The 24,574-nt window shown below is 42.9% G+C and overlaps 1 protein-coding gene across 5 annotated transcripts in view; it reads left to right on the top strand.

The window, feature by feature from the left end:
• Orc4 (origin recognition complex subunit 4) overlaps positions 1 to 24,162 on the top strand; it is a 37,200-nt gene extending 13,038 nt beyond the window's left edge. The window contains exons 1-10 of one of the 5 annotated variants that reach the window (XM_045749190.2): positions 633 to 1,015; positions 3,261 to 3,417; positions 7,381 to 7,508; positions 9,508 to 9,679; positions 16,001 to 16,152; positions 16,826 to 17,005; positions 18,293 to 18,412; positions 22,172 to 22,306; positions 23,461 to 23,613; positions 23,826 to 24,162. In XM_045749190.2, coding sequence (XP_045605146.1) covers positions 3,306 to 3,417; positions 7,381 to 7,508; positions 9,508 to 9,679; positions 16,001 to 16,152; positions 16,826 to 17,005; positions 18,293 to 18,412; positions 22,172 to 22,306; positions 23,461 to 23,613; positions 23,826 to 23,987 — 1,314 coding nt within the window. In that variant the 5' untranslated portion in view covers positions 633 to 1,015; positions 3,261 to 3,305 and the 3' untranslated portion in view covers positions 23,988 to 24,162. Of the gene's footprint in view, positions 1 to 632; positions 1,016 to 3,245; positions 3,418 to 7,380; positions 7,509 to 9,507; positions 9,680 to 16,000; positions 16,153 to 16,825; positions 17,006 to 18,292; positions 18,413 to 22,171; positions 22,307 to 23,460; positions 23,614 to 23,825 lie in introns of those variants that run through there. The other 4 variants (XM_045749188.2, XM_069332435.1, XM_045749192.2 and 1 more) reach the window with 4 other exon arrangements.
• Positions 24,163 to 24,574: the final 412 nt, after the last annotated feature.

Raw genomic sequence — 24,574 nt, 5'->3', positions numbered from 1 at the left:
TGGTCGGGCTCCGGTTAAATAACTGGTCGGGCTCCGGTTAAATAACTGGTCGGGCTCCGGGGGTGTCACTTGGGCTGTGGGTTGTGCATGGTCAGGCTTCGGTTCGTGCATGGTTGTAATCCAGAGGTTGTTTGTATGGTTCGTTCATGCTAGGCTTGAGGTTACACAACTGGTCGGGCTCCTGGGTTTCACTTGGGCTTCAGGTTGTGCATTACCCTCTTTGTGTAATGAAATTTTAAAATAAAGTTAGATATATATATACACACATGCTAAAAGAATAGGGGTGGTAGGAGAAGAAAATATAAGTGTTCAGTGAGGATCCCACAAGGTCTTCTCTGGGTACTCTTTATGTTCTTTTCCGAGGCTATGGGTCCCTACACTTGCACCAGAGGTGGTACCCCTTTTAGGTTAATATATATATATATATATATATATATATATTTTTTTTTTTTTGTGTGTGTGCAGAAATAATATTAATAAAAATTAACATCGTGTAGTGTACTCTATATATCAAAATATATTAGTACTGTACTTTGAAACCCGTATCAGTCAGTAAACAAAAAATTGGGCTACTCTTATTACAAATTCGCTACTTCTAGACCGTCAGCTCGCTACTTTCAGCAATTTGTATGTGGCAACCCTGGGAGCCGCTCGCTCCTTCCCAGAGTCCTTCGGGTCGTCGTCGCCCTGTAATCATCATAACAACAAAAATTGCTTTATTAACTAAGCTGGCAGGTTTCAACCAACTAGTCGTCCAACTCCGACAACCTACCAATCAAGTCTGCCAGTTCGTTAACTGGTTATTTCGTATATTGGTATGTTAAACTTGTCCAGGGCCGAATCGAGCAAAACGCTGATCGTAATTCTAGGCTTTATAAACTCTTCAGATTTTAGGTACAATTAGTAATCGTGTCATGACATACTCTAAAAGGTGTATCAGAACAATGGGGGGAACAGTGTGCAAACCGCCGGCTTCCTGTTCTCGTCGAGGCCACTAGTGAGATGTGTCCCTCAGGTAAATTCAGGTATTCAATTTCTCGAGTGTATATTTATAATCCTGAACATAATTCAGATATAGTAAGGTATACTAGTTGGCTAGTCACTAAAATTATTGTGGTGAACTTAATAACCCATTACGTGTTAATAGGTCTTAAGCTCAACACCAGACCAGACCAAACCAACCTAGAAACATTTATCATATTATTATACCCTTTAGAAATAGATGTTTGCTTGATCATGCTTTAGACTCAATTACATTGTATAAAATGCTGCATTTGAATAATGCACATTTTGTCAGTCATGAATAATTAGGTGTATTAGTGGTTCTTGTGTATTGTGAATGCCAGAGATGGTATTCAGAGATTGATCATCATTCTGATGAAAACTGTAATTTTAAATGCTAGTCTCCATTGCTTATTTACATTTGGCAAATGGGGTAGGGGACCTTTCGCAAGCTGCAAATTTCCTGTCCTCATTGAGGCCACAAGTGTTTTAATTTAGTTCATTTATTATGCACCCCATACCCATCTTGTGGGTGGTAGTGGAAAGGGTTATAGAGGCACATAATGAGCTTAGGGATTGAACCCCACAATTCATTTAGCTAAGCAAGTTGCAATCTTGATGAGCTAGTTAAAATTTCAATGCATATCACATCATCAATGGGCTCGAGACCGACCACAAGTACAGTTTCTAAATTAAGCAACTGACATGTGTGGAGAGCTAGTGTCACAATTTATATGTTTGTCCTGCACACAGTCCCCCATCCAGTGGGCAGCGGTGGATATGTTGTTGTTGTTTTAGATAGGTTGATAGGTCTCTGATAGGTTGTCTTGTCATTCTTATCGTGGTTGTTCCAGGACCGTCATCTTATGCCGAATACTGTCGCTTCGTATTGTGCTGCACTGGTGGAGCCACTGTGGCTTGCATTTAGTATTATGATACTTCTACTCCGTTCCGCAAGATGTCTTGTGCATTGTTTTCCCTCTGGCCTGCTCGTGCGCCTCCTAAGCCGTCCTGGTCGTTGGACTTGCTCTCTTTTCTCTCTCCTCCTCGGTTTGTCATGGCCCCTTCAGTTCAGGATCGTTTGTCTAAGTCTCTTTTTCCTGTTGGCATTGGCCTCTGGGGGTCGGGTTGGGGAGCTTCATGCTGTCTTCCAGCGCAGGGTTTTTCTCCTCATTTGGTCCTGGTGGTAGGTTTGTTTGTTTGCGGCCGTCTCCTTCTTTTCTGGCGATGACTGGTTCTGCTGCTTTTTGGAGGGGTCCTTTAGTTGTTGATGCTTGGTTCGTCAGGCTGGGGGTGCATCATGTGTTGTGTTCGATTGCAGCTATCCGAAGTTATCTGTGCGTCATGGCCTCTGTGGCCATGGATGTGATTCGGGTTGCCTGAGTTCCCTTCCTTCCTTCCTTCCTGTTCCAGGGTTCAGGTCTCCCGGGTCGTCTGCAGGGTCCTTCAGTTTTGCCAGTTACAGTATCTTGATTTCGAGTTTTGGGCACGTGGCGTCTGCCTCCTGGGTCCTTCTCTCTTTTTTCTTATCTTTGGTGAGATAGCTCTGGGGAGCCGACGGAGGCTCCCTTCAGAAAACCAGCGTTGAATATAATGAAATGCCATTTTCTGGGCAAGACCCAGAGGCTCCCCGGCACTCTCTCTCCCTCCGGTCAGCTGTGTTTTTCGCTTGTTTTGACATCCAGCCTAAGAACTGAAGGGTGGATCGCCGGAGCGAGGGTCTGGGGCTCCCCCTTCCCCCTCCCGGGGAGGGGGGAGGTTGCACAGACAGCGGCATGGCAACATGACGACGTCATGCTCGTTTGTTAATTTTCGTTTTGGGAGTTCTGACATTATGATATTGATTCATTATTAAAAGTTGGAGCATTTACCATGTAGATTATGCACAAAACGTTTGAGTGTGTTTGAGGAAGGTTGAGAAATCAGTTTCCCAGCCCATTAAATAAACAGAAGATCTAATAACTGTTCCTTATGAAAATACTGTATAGTATGCTGAAATATCACTGCCTAGCCAATACTGTAACCCAGTCAAATTTCATGTTGTATATTCATCACAAGGCGAGCACCAAAATACAGTAAATCATTTAGTGCATAGGTAGGCAATGGTGCTATGTAGGATGTAAGATATGGTAAATGAATGGGTGTTATTTTGAATATTTTGTGACTTTACATATACGTACTGCATCCCATTTTTTTCAGGCCGATGCCCCCACTGAGCAGTGGAGTAATGAGGATGATTTAAGTTTGTTAAATTTCAGAATCCACCTACAGTATTGTTTACATAGTCTTCACAACGTGTAACAATGGGTCTGAAGCGACAAAGATCACCTGTTCGATCAGACCTCGACACCATGATGGCGGTACAAAAGCAATTGCGTCTAAATCTTCGACTCTGGGGAACAACTAAGAATGCTGGTGAGATATACATACTAATCATAAAGACATTACTGTATTGTAAAGTGTGCTGATTGCAGGAAATATCTTCAGTACCTTTTACACTAATAAGGTTCACATCAATATGATTTTTACAAAGGACTGCTCGAATTTAACAATTTTGTTTCCTTTTTGTCATAATTTCAAGTAATTTATATGGAGAAGATTGTGATATTCTTAACATTGAATTTAGCATAGCCTTTGTTACTATACCTCATTAAGATTCTTTAGGAAGTTAGAGAAGCATGGTATTGGCAGTGTCTGGCCAGTGTTGAATTAGGGCATTGTTATTTTAAATGAATTGAAGGATTAACATAAGTGAAGTTAATTTAAAGTGGAAAATCATAAGGGAAATGCACCAAGGTTCTGTCCTGAGATTTCTTCTTTGCTTGTTTGCTGTGTTTCTGAATAATATATTGAGACTTTTCTTCAAGTCATTGTTAGCTATAAATACTAAAATATCGTTTGTCAGTACCTGTGTATTAAATGTGCGCCATGCTTTGAGCTTCACAATTTCATTTTCCTAATTGCTCCAGTCCTCATTTTTCATGTGTGATAGAAAAGGGATTAAAGAAATTCAAAGTGACAATGGCTTTTCAAAGTACAGTACAACCTCGATTCGGCGAACTATATGGGACCAACCCCGGTTCGTTGCAGAGTTGAATTCATTGCAAGAGGTAACCTTCAGGAGGCGTTTGTGTCAGTCTTATTTTTTTCTTGTACACAATAAAAATGCATTTTCTTATTATATACTTTACCTATATATTATTACTCAACTAAAAAATACTATTATAGGTTTATTTACCTTATTGTAGGAGTATGTCCATCTTGAATTCTCAGTTATAAATACAGTAAATACGTACAGTACTGTATTATGCCATTAGCACTGTATTGATTATGTAGTTCTACTGTATGTTGAGTACTACAATACAGTTTATGAAAACTATTGTACACTAAAATTACTGCAACTTCAATTTTAACACTTTAACACTATGTACCTAAATTTAACACTTGTTCTAACTGTACACTCCTCACACGGTGTTCTAGATGTTTGCATCAATTTTGCTGGTGCTCGCTGCTGATGTTGGTTGGTTTCGGCTGCTTAATGATTCTCCGACAATTTTTCTGTTCTTAATATTAAGTCCGCAGGGTCTGTACAGTACTGTAAATCTGAAATCTTTCCAACGTAAATCAACTTAACCAACTTAAATCAACCAACCAACTTAAATCTTTCCAACCTAGATTAGATTAAATCTAATCTCAACCAACTTAAATCTTTCCAACCAATCTTCACTAGCTTGAAAATCTGGAATGTTCATCTTTGAACATCAATCACATCATGGATGGATTGGTGGCTGACTGGCAGGCAGGCTTTCAGGAGGATATGGGGCTATTTGGGCGGGCAGTGTGGGTGGGTAGTTATTCGGATGGGCGATGTGGGTGGATGGCTATTCGGGCAGGGTGGATGGATTTGGGCAGGTGGATGAGCGGCTATTTGGGTGGACGGTAATTCGGGCGGGCAGTGTGGGTGGGAAGCTATTTGGGCGGGAGGTATGGGTGGGCGGCTATTCATCGGGTGATGTGGGTGGATTTGGGTAGGAGAATGGGCGGCTAATACAGAGGAACTAGGTTTAACACCCTACAGTAGGCTGAAGTTTAAACCAGATCCAGTAACAAATTTCTCTCAGATATTGGATATACAGTATATCATATATAATTTTGGGTTATACTGTATATTTATTTTATCAACATTATTAGGATAATAAGAACTATAAAAAATACTTATTTTAGAACCGATTTATTAATTTTATTATTTCGAGGTGGTAGGTCACTGAACTGTGGCGACGGAATCGAACGAAACACGCATAGTGCTGTGTGTACACGGATTAGACCCGTTTACTCGCGCTGGAGTTGTTGTACCAATAGCATAAATCATTTCTCAAATAGCAGATGTCTATCATATTTCAGTATATTTTTGGTTTTATTTAGTTTTTAAATAATTAGGACAATAAAGAGCTATTAAAACACTGATTTTAGAAATGATTTATTAATCTGAAACTTTCAAAGTCACTTAACTATGTCAACACAGATGAAGGAAAACCAAGTGAGGTTTACAGTACAGTATTCCCTTATCTGTCTACACTCACTCATATTGTTTCATCACAGAAAATGTCTGTAAGGAGATTTCACCTCATGTAGCCAGCTATTCACGCTTTGGCTTTAAATTAATTTACAAAGTTACGTGTGTCACTTATCAGTGAACGAAAATCACGAAAACTCGGTTGTTCATTTGTGTGAACCACTCTGGCTGGTGTTTGGTTAATATAGTTTGCTTGTTGTGTGAACCAGTCTCACTGGTGTTTGGTTAATATAGTTCACTTGTGAGGTCTACTTGTGTGATGCAGCTTGCCATATGAAGGAATTATTAATTGTAACCTGCGATAAAATGGGAAAGTTTTCCACCACTCTGTGAACTCTGTTTACAGAGTGAACTTGTGAACACAGAAGATTGCGGAAACAGGGAATACAGAGAACATATACGGAACGCATAGATGCGATAAAGTACCGAAATTATTGGGATCGTCTCAAAGCCCTCCAAATGTACTCACTAGAAAGAAGACGAGAGAGATATCAAACAATATACACGTGGAAGATACTGGAGGGCCAAGTACCAAATCTACACAGTAAAATAACAATGTATTGGAGTGAACGATATGGAAGAAAATGCAGATTAGAACCAGTGAAGAGCAGGGGTGCCATAGGCACAACACAATCAGAGAACACTGTATAAACATCAGAGGGTCCACGATTGTTCAGCACCCTCCCAGCGAGCATAAGAAATATTGCCGGAACAACCATGGACATCTTCAAGAGGAAACTAGATTGTTTCCTCCAAGAAGTGCTGGACCAACCGGGCTGTGGTGGATATGTGGGCCTGCGGGCTGCTCCAAGCAACAGCCTGGTGGACCAAGCTCTCACAAGCTTGGGAGTAGAAGAATTCCCAGAACCCCATCAACCAGGTATCAACCTGTCCCAACATTGTAAGCAAATCCGCACGTCCCCTATTTCGGCGAACCAGAGTACGTCGAAACGGGTGAGTAAATCCTGCCTGAAAAGTGTGCGACCTAGCTGCTAGATTCGCCGAATCGGGGTATGTCGAATCGAGTTTCTACTGTATCTTTAATGTTTGGTAGTATCACAATGTATAGTGCAGTTGGCTCACAACTAGATAGTCTCCACTTCAATTCCCATGCATGATGAGATGTTTGGGCACATTTTCTTACACCCAATGCCTCTGCCTAGCAGTAAATGGGTGCTGGGAGTTGGGTAACTATTATGGGTTTAATTGTCACTACTTTCTTTGTGTCTTTCTTACTGGCTCCAGATAGAAGCCAGTCGTTGGCCTTGGGAAACCTCTATAAGCCTAACAGGCTCTTTGTCCTCGACAATGGGAAACCAGTTGTCCACAACTGGACCCCAACTTCATAAACTAGTGTAAAGCACACATTGTGAATTGTCCCAACAAATTTAAGTGATTCCCTCTGAAACTGCTCTATACTCAGCCCGTCCTCCTAAGGTTTCACAGTCAAGAAAACGGTCAGATTAAAGTATCCTCTCCTAACCTATCAGAAAACAGGGACAGTACGTCACTTTCGCAAGCCGCTTCCATTTTCAAGTATGACAATTTTTGGCCTTGGTGTAATGCATACAATTGAAATGCGACATTCTTTGTAAGGGGACAGGTTGCTATATTAAGCCATGTTCATTAGTGCAACTTTTGTGTTAACATGCAAACTTGCTCATCATTTCTGCTTTTTGTTGTAGTATTTCTCTGCAAACTGACTTCGTTTAATTAATATTTTGTTCTCTGCCGTTTTATTGGAAATATAGCAAATGCAATGAATAACTTTAGGATAGCTTAATGCAACAAATTTTCTATTACAGGTGAGAGAATAGCCTCTTTATATAGTGTTGAGAGACAGCATCTGGAAGAGCTTATGACAAGAACACTTTCTTTAGGAGAAAGTAACTCTGCTCTTGTGCTTGCTGCGAGAGGCACTGGCAAATCTTCTGTAAGTTAATTTTTTGCTAGAGTTATTTGGTCTTCCATAAAATTATGTAAAAGTACCAATCTTGGAATAATTCTTCAGCTGTGATATTACAGAATTAAGACATTCCATACTGATGACAGAAAAAAAATTGCATTTTAATAAAAGTTTTGAGTTTAATGAAGAGCGGCTTCACAAGTCTCAACATCATTGATCTTAAAATTAAGTACCAGTATAGGCATATGTACAGTATGTACATTTTCAGATGATCTGAAAGTTGCTTTGGATGTAAATAGCAGCTGCCCTGTATAATCCAAAATCCAAAAGGATTAATAATAATACACAGAGAAATCACATTAACGTGATATATCAAAGAACAAATTGGCAGAAGCCTTGATGAGGGTTGGAACCTATGCGCTGAGTAGCACTCCAGATTGCAATTCATTTGACCATGTCGTGGTACTAGAGCGCATCTGGGAACACTCAGCGCATAGGTTCGAACCCTCATCAAGGCTCCTGTGGATTTGTTCAATAAAAATAATGTTTATACAGTACAGTATAGGGAAAGTACGTACATACAAAATGAGTTACAAGAAGAATGTTGGATTTCTAGATATAGCAAGTATACAGTATGCCTAAAGCCACTAATACTCACAGCGTTTTGGCCATAAATATGGATTGACATGTTGCTGAGGTGTTGTGGTTAGATTGGATGATTATCTGCACTATACATTACAATGGTTTAGTAATATAAAAGTAATTGAAAGCAAATTTCCTGTACGCACTCTGAAGAGGAATTTGTGTGAGCATGACCAGCCAAGTACAGTGGCACCTCGACTTATGATTGCCCCGACTTACGATAATTTCGAGTTACGATGTAAATTTGATCGAAAAATGCGACTCGACTTACGATAGTGTCGTTGACCAACGATATTTGTTGGTACACATTTGGGTCGACCAAGCACGTGGTTCCAGGCCACATGGGTCGACCTGCTTCGGTTTACTACAGCCGCCCACTTAGTGACGATCACGCCTATAAGAAATTCAGTTTTTGTGATGATTTTTTGCTTTTTGAACATAAAACTGATTACAGTATTATATATCACACCATGGGTCCCAAGAAAGTCAGTGGTAAGGTTCAACATATGAAAACCCATGTAAAGATGACCATAGAGCAAAAACAAGAGATCATTCATAAATATGAAGATGGTGTGCAGGTTGTTGAACTAGCTAGGCAGTACAACAAATCTCAGTCAACGATATCCACCATACTTGCTAAGGAAAAGTACATTATGAGTGCTAAAGTGGCAAAAGGCGTAGCAATAATCAAGAAACGTAGATCACAAACACTTGATGTTGAACAGTTATTAATTTGGATACACAACAAGGAGTTAGCAGGTGATAGTGTTTCAGAGGCCATCATTTGTGAAAAGGCAAGAAAATTGCATGAAGGTCTTATAAAGAAAACCCCTGGATTCAGTGATGAAGAAGTGAAAGCGTTTAAGGCAAGCAGGGGATGGTTTGAGAAATTTAGAAAAAGAAGTGGCATTCATAGTGTTGTGAGGCATGGGGAGGGTGTCAGCTCAAACAAACCAGTGGCTGAAAGATTTATTAGCTAATTTAAAGATTTTGTGCAGTGAGGCATATTTACCACAACAAGTGTTTGTGACGAGACAGGGCTATTTTGGAAAAAGCTTGCCGAAGAAAACATACATTACCAAGGAGAAGAAATCTGCCCGGACACAAGCCTATGAAAGATCAGTTTACTCCTGTGTTTATTTCTTATGGGAAAACATTGTTTACATTTCTTATGGGAAAAATCGCTTCGACTTACGATCCGTCTCTGGGAACGGATTACCACCGTAAATCGAGGCCCCACTGTACTGGGATAACAACTGTCTGTACTTATGAGGTGATCTACCATATTTACCTGTACTTGAGATTGAAGTAAGATTTATATATTTTTACTGTACATAATATTCATTCCCAGAATTTTAGTGATATTACTGTGATTTCATTGCAGCTAGTGAAAACGGTGTTAGAAAGGCTGGAGGTATTGGGTACACTGAGCAAGGGAATGGTTGTCAATCTCTCTGGACTTCTTCAAACTGATGACAGGCTAGCGCTCAAAGAGATTACACGCCAACTGAAACTAGAGAATGCAACTGCTGATAAAGTGTTTGGCTCCTTTGCCGGTTAGTTGAGAGATATTCAGTAGTGTTTGATTTTGAAATGCGTTATGATTGATAGTATGGCTTTTATATTGGATATTTTACTACCTTGAAGTATGATTGTTCCTGTGTCTTTTTAAGTTTTGATTATTACAACTTCCATTTAAGTGTAGTTGAAATGCTACTTTCTGAGCTGGTCATTTGGTTAATTCCTTGGGCTATATTCTTCTCCTTTCCCTCAAGGCTCATTGTGAATTCCAATCTGGGCCAGCATGGCTTTTTGTACTGGTATGTCCTTAGTGAACTAATAAGTAACCTTATGTTTGCATTAAAAAATCTTTGACATTAATGTATAGCTCTAGTAAAGGTATAAATATATGATAATTTAAACATTTTATTTAAACATTTAAAATAATACTTTTGCATGCATCGAGAACTTTGGTAAAGGGAAATATGATTGGTTCATGTGAATTAAATCTCATCTTGGCTATACTGTACAGTAATTGTTGTAGGTTTGTCATTAGGTTGTCATTGTGGGGCCAGACAGCTGAGTGAACAGCGCTTTGGATTCGTAGTCCTGAGGTTCCGGGTTCGATCCCCGGTGAGGCGAAAACAAATGGGCAGAGTTTCTTTCACCTTGATGCCTCTGTTACCTAGCAGTAAAAACAGGTACCTGGGAGTTAAACAGCTGCTACGGGGTGCTTTCTGGGGGTGTGTAACAAAAAGGAGGCCTAGTCGAGGACTGGGCTGCGGGGACGCTAAGCCCCAAAATCATCTCGAGATAACCTCAAAGTATAGACTGGTCTGCAATGTGAGTACTGTAGCAAAGTTTAATAAGCTGATAAACAACGCAAGTGTTTATTATAATCCACACGATGCTCATTTATTGCATTATCAAAATTTTAGTGCAGTAATTACAAAAATTTCAGGTAGTTTAATATTTTGATGACTTTCTTTTCTGTTTTTTTTCTGGGGGGAAGCCCCTTCGGCTCCCTGGAGCTATCCAGGCTGATATGTATGTATTAGACCCTGGCATCAGTCACTGTGCATGGAGTTCAAGGCATACCAGGGACCATGAGCCAGAACCTGGCCTCCTCAGAGAGGCATAAGGAGCAGTGGCCTATAGAAACCCCAGTGTGGTTGGAAGCATTCTATATCTGCCATCGACTGGGTCATGCAACCAGAAAGGTAAGTGCCCCAAAACAAACCCCTATTCTTGTTAAAATATTGCTATTGAAAGCCGAACTAGTGGACAGCTCTCCCCAAAAGGCGACGAGTAAACGAGCATAACGTCACCACACCACCGCACCGCTGTCTGCGCAACCCCCCCCCATCCCCAGGAAGGGGAAAGGGAAGCCCCAGACCCCTGTGCCGGCTATTCACCCTGCAGTTCTGTGGCTGATGTGGAACTGGCAAGATTGTGTGCCTCTGGCTCCAGAATTTTCCAGTTCTGTGCCTTGTGGTGTGGTGCTGTCTCTTCAGTGGTATGCGAGCCATGAGTACTTTCTCCATTACTCGGACTTCATGAGCCTAGGGTTCCCTTCCTTAGGTACCATGTAAGTACTGCCCTTGGGGGGGTTACTTTCCACAAGTCACCTTGGGATCTGCCTCCACTGTGTCTATTGCTGCAGGGTGATTGACTGCCCTTGGAGTCGGCTGGGGTGTTTCTTGCTCCCCCGTTTGCCTCTGGGTAGTGGGGTAGTTTTCATCACTGGTTCGGGCGCAGGATGCTGTGCAGCTAATTGTCACCTCTCATAGCAGCCGGCTCTGTTCCGCCTGAGCACGCTATCCTCTTGCGAGGTTTTTCTTTTCATTTTCGTTTGCCTGCCTGGTGGGGGCCTGCCCCCTTGCTGTGGTCATGCCCTTTGTATTTTGGTGGTCCTCCGCTAGGCCCCCACAAGTGTACATGTCCCGGGGGTTCAGCTTTAGCAGTTTGCTTGGTAGTTTTTGGGCGCCGGTTAGCAGTACCCTGCCTGGGCTTCCTTTAGCAAGATAACGCGACTAAGGGACCTGGGAAACCCCGCGGGGGCTCTCTGGTCCAATGGGCGCGACCCTTGGGTCCTTTTTCGCTTCGTGCGAGTTTGAAGGTTGCTCTGTCCCCTTGTCTCAGGGTGACACAGGTTGTGCCTCCATCATGCAGCTTGTTGGGTCGGTGACACTTTCGACCCGGAGTCTTGCAAGTTGTGTTCCTTGATTGTGCTCCAGTTCACCCAGTCCACTGATCATGATATGTGGGTGCAGACAGCTTCGGTGTTGCATGCTCGAATTAGGTTGCTGCAATGCGCTAGGTTAGTTGCTTCCCCAAGTGCCCTGAGACTGAACCGTTTTGGTTATAGGGACCTGGACTTGAGGGGTGTTTGTCGCCTCGACTTTGGTTCTTTCTGCATCCCCCTTGTCCTTCCCCTTCTGCTGTTCGTCCTGGTCCTCCCCAATTGCTTCCGGCTCTGAAGTGTCTTGAGGGGGTTCGGAGATGGGGCAGGGTTTAATTGGCTTTGAAACTTGGGCCGTTTCAGGGGCTGCCCCTTCTGGGTTTGTGACGAAGGCATTTGAACCTGATCCTCTTATTCTATATCTGACCATGGGCCCCCTTCGTTCCTGTTTTTTCGGCTGCTCCTGCCTTTTCGTTTGAGGTAAGGGGGTTTGGAGGACGGCTCAGCCCCGGGTCCTCATGGTGAGGTTCCCGGGGCAGGGGAGGGGTTGACTTGGGGGCCTTGGTCCCCGTTTGACCCCACTTGTTTTTGTACCCTCTGAGCAGGGCTTGGTGTTACAAGGCGTGGGGTTCTCTCTCTCTTTCTCATCCTCGTATGAGTTGGATTTGGCGTTTACCCCTCCCCGGGTTCGGACCGTAATCCCGTGGGTTCGGGTTCTTCAGTCCCATCTTTCCGGAGGTTTTTGACCTCCCACGTCCCACCCCCATGTGGTGCTTTAGGCCACTATGGCTTACCTCCTGCATGACACCGTCATTATGCCGTCATAATGGATCCTTCTTCTTTCATGTATGGATCTTCCTGTCTCTACTGGGTTCGTTATGAGGTGCCGGAGCTGTCCTGGCTTGCGGACTGCCCCTTTTTCTCGTTGGAGGCGTGGCATACGTTCTGCCGGTTCCACGTGTTTGGCATGAGGCTCATATGGTGGTTCAGGTTTTCCTGGGGGTGAGTTTGAGCAGCTCAATGTGTGCTTGTTTGCCCCTGCCCTTTCTTGGGATGTCAGTGTGGTGCAGCTTCACGTGCAGGTTTCTTCCCTTTCTGCTGTTGGTCGCTGAGGATTTTCGCACCCGTGCCCTGTTGGCTTCGGTCTTACGATTCTTTTCCCTTCTTGAGCTGTCCTTGGACTGGCTCGAGGAGGATGTGGAGGCGCTTGGGCCCACTCCCAGTTCTTGTGCATTGGCCTCATCAGTGGGATGTCTCCTGCTCTTTTGAAGCTGTGTGCGCCGATCCTGCGGGATATGGTGTCACTATTTTTTACTTTCCTGTCACACGTGTCTGCTCGCCAGGGATTTGGTTCTTTCTCAGCTCACCGAGTTCGGATTCCTGGTGAACTGGAGGAAGTCCCATCTGGTTTCTTCTCGGGTTTGGTTTGGCTGGGCTTTGTGTGGGATGCTCACAAGCTTCTGCTCACAAGAGACAAGGACTGCTTCCTTGTCTCTCCCCCTCTGGAGACTCTGCTTTGACTGTGGTCCTGCCTTTGCCCTTTTCTAGGGGGCTCCCTGGTCACACGGCAGTTGCTTGAAGGTTTGTGCGGGAGCCTGAACTTTGCCGTGATGGCCTACCCGCCGAGTCGAGTTTGGCTTTGTCGACTGTTCTGGTTCCTTGAGGGACGTCCCTTTTGCTTCTCTCGTGATCGCTGGGTTCGGCCTCGGAGCCTTGCGTTGGTGTGGCAGTTTGCGGCTGTGTGGATGTCGCTTCGGAGGGTACGGGTCACTCGCAGATTACTGATCCGGCTCCATTCGGACGGCTCCCTGGTGGTTCATTGCCTGAACCGTGGGGTTTTGATGCGGTCCTTGGCTCTTTGGGGCTGGTAGCTTCGGGTGACTCGTCTGCTGAGTTCTCGGGGATTGGCTCTCTAAGCAGTTCACATTTGGGGGGTGTCCAACGTCCTGGCAGACAGGCTGTCTCGATTCATTCTTCTGTCCACTGAATGGATGGTTCATGCCGACTCATTCAGTTGGCTGTGCTGGACGTACAGGCCTCAGGAAGTGGTCCTCTTTGCGTCGGTGTGGTTGAGGCATCTCTCGGTATGTGTGGCGCCCATCCCCGACTGCGAGGCCATTGGGGTCGATGCCTTCAGGCTGGACTGGGTGAGATAGGGTTACCTGTACCTCTTCCCCCCCCTCCCTGGTTCCGCTGTTACTCCAGGTCCTAGCTCACTTGGAGGCTTAGCAAGGGAGAGTTGTTCTTCTGGCCCCTTGGTGGCCGGCCCAGCTTTGGTTTCAGGTGCTGCTTGCTCGGTGTCCGAACCCAAGGGTCTTCCCGCGGCTCTTCTCTTTCAGTAAATTGGTCCAGTCCATTATGTGGCTGGTTCGCTCCTCTCTTCGAGGCTTCACGTCTGGGCTTTCTGATTCGAGTCTATCATCGTTTGTATGGGGTGCAGGTGGCTTCATTGATGGTGTCCCACCTGCGTGCTTCGTCTCGGTGGCAACGTGAAGTTTCCTGGCGGTCCTTCTGTTATTTCTTGTCCCTGCATAGGTTTACTACCGTCTCTGTTAGGGTTATCTTGTCCTTCCTTTCGTGATTGTTCCATGACCGTCATCTTATGGCGAATACATTCGCCTCGTATCGTGCGGCACTAGCGGAACCGCTGCAGCTTGCATTTGGTGTTTGTTACATCTGCCCCGTTCAGCAAGCTGTCTCGTGTGTGGTTTCACCTCTGGCTTGCTCTTGCGCCGCCTGAGCTGTCCTGGTCATTGAACTGGGTGCTCTCCTTTCTCTCTTCTCTTTGGTTTGTGGTGGCCCTTTTGGTTCAGAATTGTTTTTCCAAAACTCTTTTTCCTGTTGGCATTGGCCTCTGGGGTTCAGGTCAACGAGCTTCATGCTCTCCTCTGGCACAGAGGTTTCTGCTCCTTTGGTTCTGGTTGTAAGTTTATTTGGTTGCAGCTGTCTCCTTCTTTTTTGGCGAAGAATGAGACTGTTCCTTTTTGGAGGGGGAGGGGGTCCTTGGGTTGTTGATTCTTAGTTGGTTAGGCCGGGGGTGCGTCATTTGTTGTCCGGTTGCGGCTATCAGCTGTTACCTGGGCACCACGGCCTCGGTGGCCGGGGACGCGCTTGGGGTTGATCCGGTTTGCTTTCTTCCCTGTTCCAGGGTTCAGGTCTCCCATGTTGTCCACATGGTTATTCGGTCCAGCTGGCCTGCGGTCTATCCTCATGCCCATAATGTTCGTAAGTTTGCTGCATTGGTTGCCGCTTTTGGTAACATGTCATGGACTGCTATTCGGGCATGGGATTTTTGGACGTTGAACTGGGTCCTGGCCGCTTGCTACCTTGTTAATCTTCCTGGGCCTAGTCAGACCTGTGTTGCATTGGGTCGGCGGATGCAGCCAGTTATCTCGACTTCTGGTTGAGGAGCGAGGGCTGACCGCCTCCCAGGTAAGTCCCTTTTTATTTTGTCTTTGGGTAAGTAGCTCCAGGGAGCCAAAGGGGCTTCCCGTAGAAAACTGCCATCGAATGTAATGAAACCCCATTTTCTGCGTGAGACCCGGAGGCTCCCTGGCAGCCCTCCCTCCCTCCAGTCGGTGCTTTTTCATGTGTTTTGAAATCCAGCCTCAGAACTGCAGGGGTGGATAGCCGGCACGGGGGGTCTGGGGGTTTCCCTTTTCCCCTCCCGGGGAGGGAGGGGGGTTACGCAGACAGCGGTGTGGTAACATCGTGTTCGTTTTCATTTCTAGACTTCTGTCCACTAGTTCGGCTTTCAGTAGCAATATTTTAACCAGAATATGGGTTTATTTTGTTGCACTTTTCTGGGTGCCTGACCCGGTCGATGGCAGACACAGAATGCTTCCAACCACACGTGGGTTACGATAGGCCATTGCTCCTTGTGTGCCTCTCTGAGGGGGGGCCAGGTTCTGGATTGTGGTCCCTGGTAGGCCTAGAACTCCATGTACATTGACTGATGCCAGGGCTTAATATATTCATATCAGCTCGGATAGCTCTCCGGGCCTCGCCCAGAAAATGGCATTTCATTACATTCAACGCTGTTTTTTTCTGTTTTATTCCCCAGTCTCTGGTTGGTTTATTTCACCCAATTTGTTATAGACCTACTGTATCTTATTAGATTGACTTGGTAACACCAAGAATAATATTCCATACAGGACTCTAATAGATGCTAAGAGGTTGACAATTCTATCCCCAGAAAATTTGGCCTTCCTTCTGGAATCTCTCCGCTCTGGCAGTAAGGAAACGTCCAAACCTGTCGTGTTCATCCTGGATGAATTTGATCTATTTTGCCATCATCGTAATCAAACTCTCCTCTACAATCTCTTTGATGTTGCCCAATCTGCACAGGTAGGGATAGACTATTAGAAAAATCTTTGAATTGAAAGAATTGAATCAAATCTAGAATTGAAAGACAAAGGTCAATTCTATTATACTAGAGTTCGGTATCGAAAGCCCTTTACAGTACTGTACAATATTTCACATTTCCTAAAATCTTCTTTAGTCTCCGTGGTGTAGTGGTAAGACACTCGCCTGGCGTTCCGCGAGCGCTATGCCATGGGTTCGTATCCTGGCCGGGGAGGATTTACTGGGCGCAAATCCTTAACTGTAGCCTCTGTTTAACGCAACAGTAAAATGTGTACTTGGATGAAAAAACGATTGTTCGCGGCTGGGATCGTATTCCAGGGACCTGCCCGAAACGCTACGCGTACTAGTGGCTGTACAAGAATGTAACAACTCTTGTATATATCTCAAAAAAAAAAAAAAAAAAAAAAAAAAACCACTGTGCTGCGCCAACCAAGAAAACTCGATCAGTTGGAAACTGCGCCAACCGAGAAAATACTTTTTGAATATTTCGTACCTATTCACAATAAACTCGGTGCATCACAGTGGTTAATGGTTAATGCTTATCTACTTTTGCAGCGCTTGAGTATTAGTTCTAATTTCTATGTTTATCTTCTCTGTAATCCTATTGACATACTTAATTTGGCTTTTAATTTTTTGACAAGAATCAATTCCTCAGGCTCCTATTTGTGTGCTGGGGCTGACATGTCGTCTTGATGTGATTGAACTATTGGAGAAGAGGGTGAAATCACGCTTCTCCCACCGTCAGATTCACCTCTTTCCAGCTGATAAATTTGACCCACATTATCTCGATACCTTCAAGCAGCTACTGGAGTTACCCGACTCATTTCTCTTCAAGGTAAAAAACCAGAAGTAAAAGGATGCATTAATTATATTAAAATCTTGAGTAAAAAAAATAATTGTAATTCTTATTTATACATTTTTAAAGATATTGATATGTACAGTACAGTAGTTACATAAGATGTCATGTGCATGTGTGTGGTGTAGCTTATCAAAATACAGTATACAGAGGAGCCTTGGTTAACAAATTTAATTTGTTCTGACAAAGAGCTCGTCATGTGAAAAGCCCATTTTGCAAAACGATTTTCCCCATTTAAAATAATGTAAATGCAATTATCCGTTCCACCCTCGAAAAACTCTTGAAAACGAAAAAACTGTGGTAGGAAGTTGTCATGGGAGATAGATGGTGTCAGTGGTGAAAGTTGTTGTTATTGGAGGCAGGTGGTGTCAGTGGTGGAAGTGGTCAGGGATAGCAGGGAGTGATAGTGGTGTCAGTGGTGGAAGTGGTCAGGGAAGGCAGGTAGTGATAGTGGGGTCAGGGAAGGCAGGTGGTGTCAGTGGTGGTGAGCTCTGGCCTGAGTTATCATCTAATTGGCAACATGTGGCTGACGCCTCGCAACTTCATTCACTGTCTGCTTCGTCTGCTTCTCAATAAATTAGCTGAGAAAATGTTACCATTTCAGTTGTTTGTAACTGTGAGAGTATGGTCTCTCAAGATTCTGCCACAGCTGACTTGAATGGGTCATTGCAGTGCACAGTGCACCGATCTCGTGCACGAGCCCTGTTTCTGTTAACCTTGGATGTAAACTGTCATGCGGGGTGTCCCCCAGGATGCCCACATAACCAGGAATGCTCCAGTATTGCTATGTTATTTCAAGTGATTAATAAAACACTGTATTCTCATCACTGCTGTCAGATATTATAATGGTTCCGGCCTTACTGGCTAGCTCACACTTTACTTCCAGAACTACCAATAAGCCAGTTTGCCACTGACTACCATCACAACCTATCATTACCACCACTTATTTTATATTTGGTTTTCTGTAGTCTATTAAATGCTTTAGTACTTTCCAATGAATATTTAACTGTAAAATTTATGTACTTTATATTGTTATTAAGAACATGCAGGAATAACATAATCATACAGTACTTTGTTATGCTTTAAATTTAAGGATTAATTTTTCAACATTATCAAGCAATTCAACTTTATCAGTCTTTGATATGTTTTATGGTAATATATCTTTAAGTGAAATGATATATCTGACAACATATTGAAATACTGTGTCTTAATTATATATTTGTAATGCTAACCAAATATGTAACTTCACACTGCATTTTTCCATAGGATTTTTCTAGGAAGTGGAACTCTGATGTAACATTGTTGGTGGAGGATCAGGACATAATTAAAGTCCTGAAACGGTTACACAGTACAACCAAAGATATTAGAGCTTTGAAAACTCTCTTGGTAAGGATTTTAATTTCCTCATTCAAAACTTATGTTTGACAGTATAAATTGCAACCATTGTTGCTGCCATCTGCCACTCTGTTAGCAAAAGATAATTTTATCATTTTTTGGCAGCTTTGTTTCCTTAGCTTGAGTCCATGACTTCTTGTTCTAGAAGACGCAATTTTCAAGAATTCTTCTTTGTCAATTTTGTAGATTACTGTTACAATTTTGTAGTAGCCATATCACCTTTCTTGTATTTTCTAACTTTGGTATATTTAACACCTTTAGCCTTTCTTCATAGCTTTGTTTTTTGGTTCCAGAAGCCATTTAGTTGCATGTCTTTGCACCTTTTCCAGTTTATTGATGTGCTTCTCAAGATATGGGCACTATTCAGCCAATGCATGTGCCAGTTTTGGTCTCATGAAGGTCGTTAACAATTTCTTTATTATTTTGCTATCAATATATTTAAAAGTGATTCTGAAGTAGGAAAGTCTTGCATGGACTCTCACAATGTTCTTATGTGGTCCTCTGGTGATGGTTTTCTATTGAGGACCACTCTAGATCTCTTTATCAGAGTTCTTCAAAGTCTTTTCAAAGTCTTACATAATTTGTATGTTGTGTGTGGCCTATATATTCCACATTCCATAACAGGGCATTTATTCACATTCCATCAGCCAAGTGTTGCTCCTGGCCTATTTTGTCCAGGTCATCTTGAAGTGCATGACAGTTGTCCAAGTTTCTTATCTTTCCTATTAGCTTCGCATCATCAGCAAACATGTTCATATAATTCTGTATTCCTACTGGTAAATCTTTTATATAGATGATGAATATTGCTGGTGCTAGAACTGAACCCTGTGGTAAACTGCTTGTAAAAATTTTCCTGCTGATACATTGCCTCTGGAATGTATCAGCCCTCATTTTTCTGTCAGAATTTTTTCTCCATGTCAGTTTTCCTGTCACCTCTTCATTATGTTCCAGTTTCCAGAACAACCTCTTATGTGCCACTCTTTTAAAAACCTTTTTCTGGGGGGAGCCCTTATGGCTTCCCGGAGCTATCCAGGCTGATAGGGATAGTCCTAACTTTTGGCATCAGTCAATGTGTGGAGTTCTAGGCCTACCGGGGACCATGGCCAGAACCTGGCCCCCTCAGAAAGGCATGAGGAGCAATGGCATATAGAAATGCACATGTGATTTTGGAGCAATCTATATCTGCCATCGACCTGGACAGGCGCCCAGAAAGGTAAGCGCCTCAAAACAAACCCCTATTCTGGTGAAACCAATGAAAATAACGAAACAAGAGGACAGAACTCGAAGGGAAATCGAGCAAACAAGCATGAGGTCACACGAGCCATGCCGCATGTCTGCACAGCTCCCCCTCCCCGGAAGAGGGAGGGGGGAGCCCCAGACCCCTGCGCCGGCGATCCACACGTCCAGTTCCTCGGCTGATGAGATTAGGGTTAGTCATTGTGGCTCCAGCTCCAGATTTTCTTTGTGCTGTGCCTGGGTTCAGTTCTTCTCTTCGGGGGTGCGCGAGCTGGGAGAAATATTTACAGGTACTCGGGCTGCATGCACTTAGGGCTCCCTCTTCTAAGTACCGCCCTAGAGGCTTGGGGTTACCTTCCATTAGTCACCTTGGATCTACCTCTGTTGGTCTTTCGCTGTTTTGCAACTGATTGCCCCGAGTGTTATGGGGGATTCCTCCCTTGTTTGCCTTGTGGTAAGTGGTAGTTTTTACACTAGTAGGAGCGCATGGTACTGCATAGCTAATTTTCACCTATAACAGCGGCCGACTGTGTTCCCTCTGGGTACGCTGTCCTCTTGCGAGGTTTTTCTTTTATTTTAGCTTTTGCCTGGTGGGAGTGTCTGCCTTGGTATCCTTTCCCCTTTATACTAGGGTTGTTTGTGTTTGGTGGTACCCCCTGCTTCGCCCTCGTGAGTGGACACATCTCGAGGGTTCAGCTTTAGGGGGGCATTGGATTATTTACTCAAAGTTGTTCAATGTCAACCAGTATTTTTTGACTAGTTGTATATGAAAAGGGCTGCAGTTGTTCAAAGTTTCAGTACTACAGTGTAAATAGAAAGGGAGATTTTTTTTTTCTCAACAAATTTTACACATTTTCAAGTCTAAATAAAAAAACACACCTTTCAGATATAATTATTCTATGACACTTTTCTGACACATTAGCATATAATAAAGGATCGGTTGTTAGATATTTTCCAAAAAATCTTTAGTTTTCCTAATACAAATTTTCAAAGTTTCCCCCTCCCCCCAAAAAAAAAAAACCTTACCTTACCATGACCTTACCAAAGTAAGGTCATGGTAAGACGTACGCAAAGTGGCCAAGCAAAACACACAACAATACCTAACACCCCACCAAAAAGCGAGAACCAGCGCCTGGCCGACAGTCGCCAGACGGCACAATCTCGCCTGCAGAGTGGAGACACGACCGTGTCACGACAAAGCTGAGCCATGTAATGTACCAGGAGAATCGCTAGTGGAGTATGTCCAGAGATGCATGCCAAGTAGGAGAAGACAAGGTGCATGTAGTACAGAGGTAGAGGTGGCACCACTCTGAGCCACCCCACACCCGCAAGCAGAGAAAAGGTGATTGCCCTACATATAAAATCCAGAACACCCCCAGTATCTACGGGGCTATGATTGGAGAGATAAGATGAGCGAGAATGGCGTATAATCCGCGATAAAGGACGCGGAACACCAACATGTGTACACCGCCCAAAACAAAATCATCCCGGCCCCTGCGCCTGAGGTCCGAATCGCACACCCATCTTCCGGGGAGGGCACCAGCAAGGTGCATGTAATGAATATTAGGAATGGCGAGACAGGAAGGAGAGACGATGTGAATGCAAAATAATGCGAAAACAGAATCGAAAGAAGACAAGTAGTACGGAAGAGGACCAACGAGTTTGAGAAAGGACTGGAGGGAAGCCTCACTGGAAGTCAACAGATGTTCCAATAATATTGGAAATATTAGAGAGCTTCGCGAACCGACGAGAATCATGAGAAACAAGCACTAATGCCCGGAGGCACACATGGTCCTAATGGCACCCTTTACCAAGGGATGCAGGGATCCCAATATGAAGGGAAAATGATTGCGACATGAAGAAAAGTACATGTCCAAGAGAAAAAGGTTAAGAAGCGGTGAAAAGCACCACAGGAATGAAGGAACCGACGGACCCGAAGGGACACGGAACCGAACCTGGGGAGGGGTAGACCAGAAACCAACTCTGATGCAGAGGGGGAAGGAAAATCCCGCTGAGGAACTGCAAGCCCCACTCCAAGGTCACAAAAACCCAAGCAAGGTAAACGGGGCCAAGGCCTCCCTAGGAAACCCCTCCCCAACCCCGGGAACCTCCACGGCAGGACCCAGGGTCGATGTAACATGGGACGGGATTTAAGCTCTCTCTTGTCCTTTACCCTGCCCGTGAATAATCGTAAACAGTTCATTTGTGTAAATTTTAAGAAATTACGTGCTTTAGGGGACACAATTTTGCTTGGGCAAATTACCATTTTTGCTAAGAAACATGGTAACATTTGCTACTCTTGAAAAAGATGAATACAACAAAGTTGAATAAGGGTGTCCCAAATTAAAACAAGGCATTTCATTTTATGTTTTATATATGTAATTCCTAGCTTGAAAGAAGAGATGTTAAAATGGAGTAGAAATGTTAGACTATTAATAGAAAGTCTGTTAGGTAAGTGGTACAAAATAAAATAAATTTCAGTTAAGAAAGCGCTCTCTCTTTCCCCCACGCTAGTTGCTGTGTGTGTGTCAGCTAAGTTGTGAGCAGCCACAGCTGAATGGCCAGATGTTCCTGCAGGCCCAGTCACTGGTTGCTTCCGAGGCCAAGATTAACATGCTACACGGACTTTCTGTACTCCAACTTTGTTTGGTATTTATGCCTTTCTTTACATTTTGTATTGTTTTTTAAATCATATTTTATACACATAGTATATGCAGTTGGAGTGAAAGTTGAATACTTTTCAAAATTGTATATTTAAATAAAGGGTTGTGTTGTTCTTTCATCAGACTGTGAATTGAGGTTCCTTAATGATGTTCCATGTTTTCATGAGTATGAGAGTGAATGAACATGTAGAATCACTTGTTTTAATTTCAAACTTCATAGTTATGTAATAATGATTTACAACTAAAACTGATTAGAAAGTTGCCCACTCAAAGTAGTGAACTGTAAATGTAACAGGGATACAAATTAATATAGGGCAAAGTCACTTCTCTGCACACGAGAAAATTACTGACAAAAATATCAGTGTGGCATTATGTTTATTTGGAAATTAGGGTATGAATAGAATGAACATTACTGTACCGGACATGCAAAACCCACTAAGAAGATTTACAGCCGAGTTGCAATTCTTTTCTTGAAATCAGAAATTTGTCTCACAGGACATTGAATTTGTCAATATTGAAGAGCATTTGCCCGTCTTCTGACCATTTGTGAAGATAATTTCATAATGTTTGACAAGGTCTTAATATTGTTTTCGTTTCCCACTTAGCACAGATCTTTGTTGTCTGCAAATTTGATGTGGCTTGTGATTTTTCTCTAACAAAAAGGTTGGCTTCAAAATAGAATCCTGCTGTACTCCATTCACAGCATTTTTTTGCACATTGGATTCCCTGCTGTTTAGAATGATCATATGCTTTCTTTTTATCTTCTCCTTTTTTCTCTTTATATATATCCATTTTAGTATTTTACTCTTTATTCCTTGGTCTATGTTGTTGGTTACACTTAACAAAAATGTGAGGAACTTTTTTAGCAGGAATTTTTATTTTTTACTGAACCATGTTGTACTTCTTTACAATAGTGTACATTGTGAGATAGTGAATGATTTCACTAAAATATAACAAAATGTTATATTTTAAATTAATACTAAAAGAAAAATGTCATTCTTTGGGCCATCAAATACTTTATTTCTAAACAATATGTAGCAAATCATGAATATATTGAATGTGGGTTTGTTGCTGTCCATTTATGGACTTTGATAAGTTTTTGTTATTGCATTTGTTTAATGTAAGTGAATATATCCCCAGATTGTGGCCATGAAGCATTTAACAACAATTTATGAAGGTGAACCATTTAATTTTGAAATGGTGTTTCATGAATATCTAAAATTCAGCCAGCGAAGGTCATCGATGCAAAGTTTTGAACGCCCAGTTGTGTTCAAGGCATTTGATCAGCTGAAGGTAATGTAGCAATATTAAATTTGTTATGCTTAATAATGTTCATAAAGGGAACATTGTAGGTAATGTGACATTCCTAATTCACCATATAAAAGGTATTTTCCTGTATTCCCCTGATGAAATTTCTTAACTGTATTCATCCTCAATGATTTAAGACTGGAATACAGCCAATAGTAACAATGGTATCGAAACCAAAACGCGTAGTCTCTTCACAGTGTCTGGAGCTGGTGCGACTAGTTGACAACTCCCGAGGAATTCAGCGAGAATACCAGCTTGTGCAACTAATGATGACCCCAACACAGGTAACGGAAGCATTGGCTCACCTGCCAGGCATACCAACAGATGTCCAACAGTGGGCTGGATCTTCTCTGGCTTAGAAGTCAGATTACATCCAATACGTAATTTAAATTTATTTTAATTTATTTTCATAATTTGGTATTTAAATATTGTCATTAATACAATTACATGTTTTCTTCAAGAATCAGTTACTTTACAGGGATTGCTGCCAAAAGTATAGCAGCAGCCTGTGCAAAAAATAAATAAATAAAATTACTATAAAATTTTTAATGTTTCCTCTCAAGAGTAACAAATAGTACATCTCAGGGTGGCTTCCCAACATGTTAGCTGTTTACAGTGCTGAAATTTGAAGGGTAAAGGTGACTAGTGAGGTTTGGTGGCAGAACCCATATGTAGAATTTTTCACAAGCTTTGATCATTAAGATGCACACCCACTTTTACAGAAGATTGTAATAACATATGTAACTGTTACATCAGTGATGGCACCATCATATATTACCTGGTGTCAGTGGAGGAAAGCAGCCCAATGCAGAGGTCAGAAGGGCCAAAATTGGTTTTCTAATGTGGGTAAGATCAGGATCATTACTTTTATCTAAAACAACCACAAGGAAGTGCCCATGAGGAGATGGGGCGAGGACTTTAAACAAATATTAATAAGTCAAGTGGG

This window comes from Procambarus clarkii, chromosome 27, assembly GCF_040958095.1.
Source record: "Procambarus clarkii isolate CNS0578487 chromosome 27, FALCON_Pclarkii_2.0, whole genome shotgun sequence".
Taxonomy (NCBI): Eukaryota; Metazoa; Arthropoda; class Malacostraca; order Decapoda; family Cambaridae; genus Procambarus; species Procambarus clarkii.
This window is presented reverse-complemented; position numbering and strand designations above follow the sequence as displayed.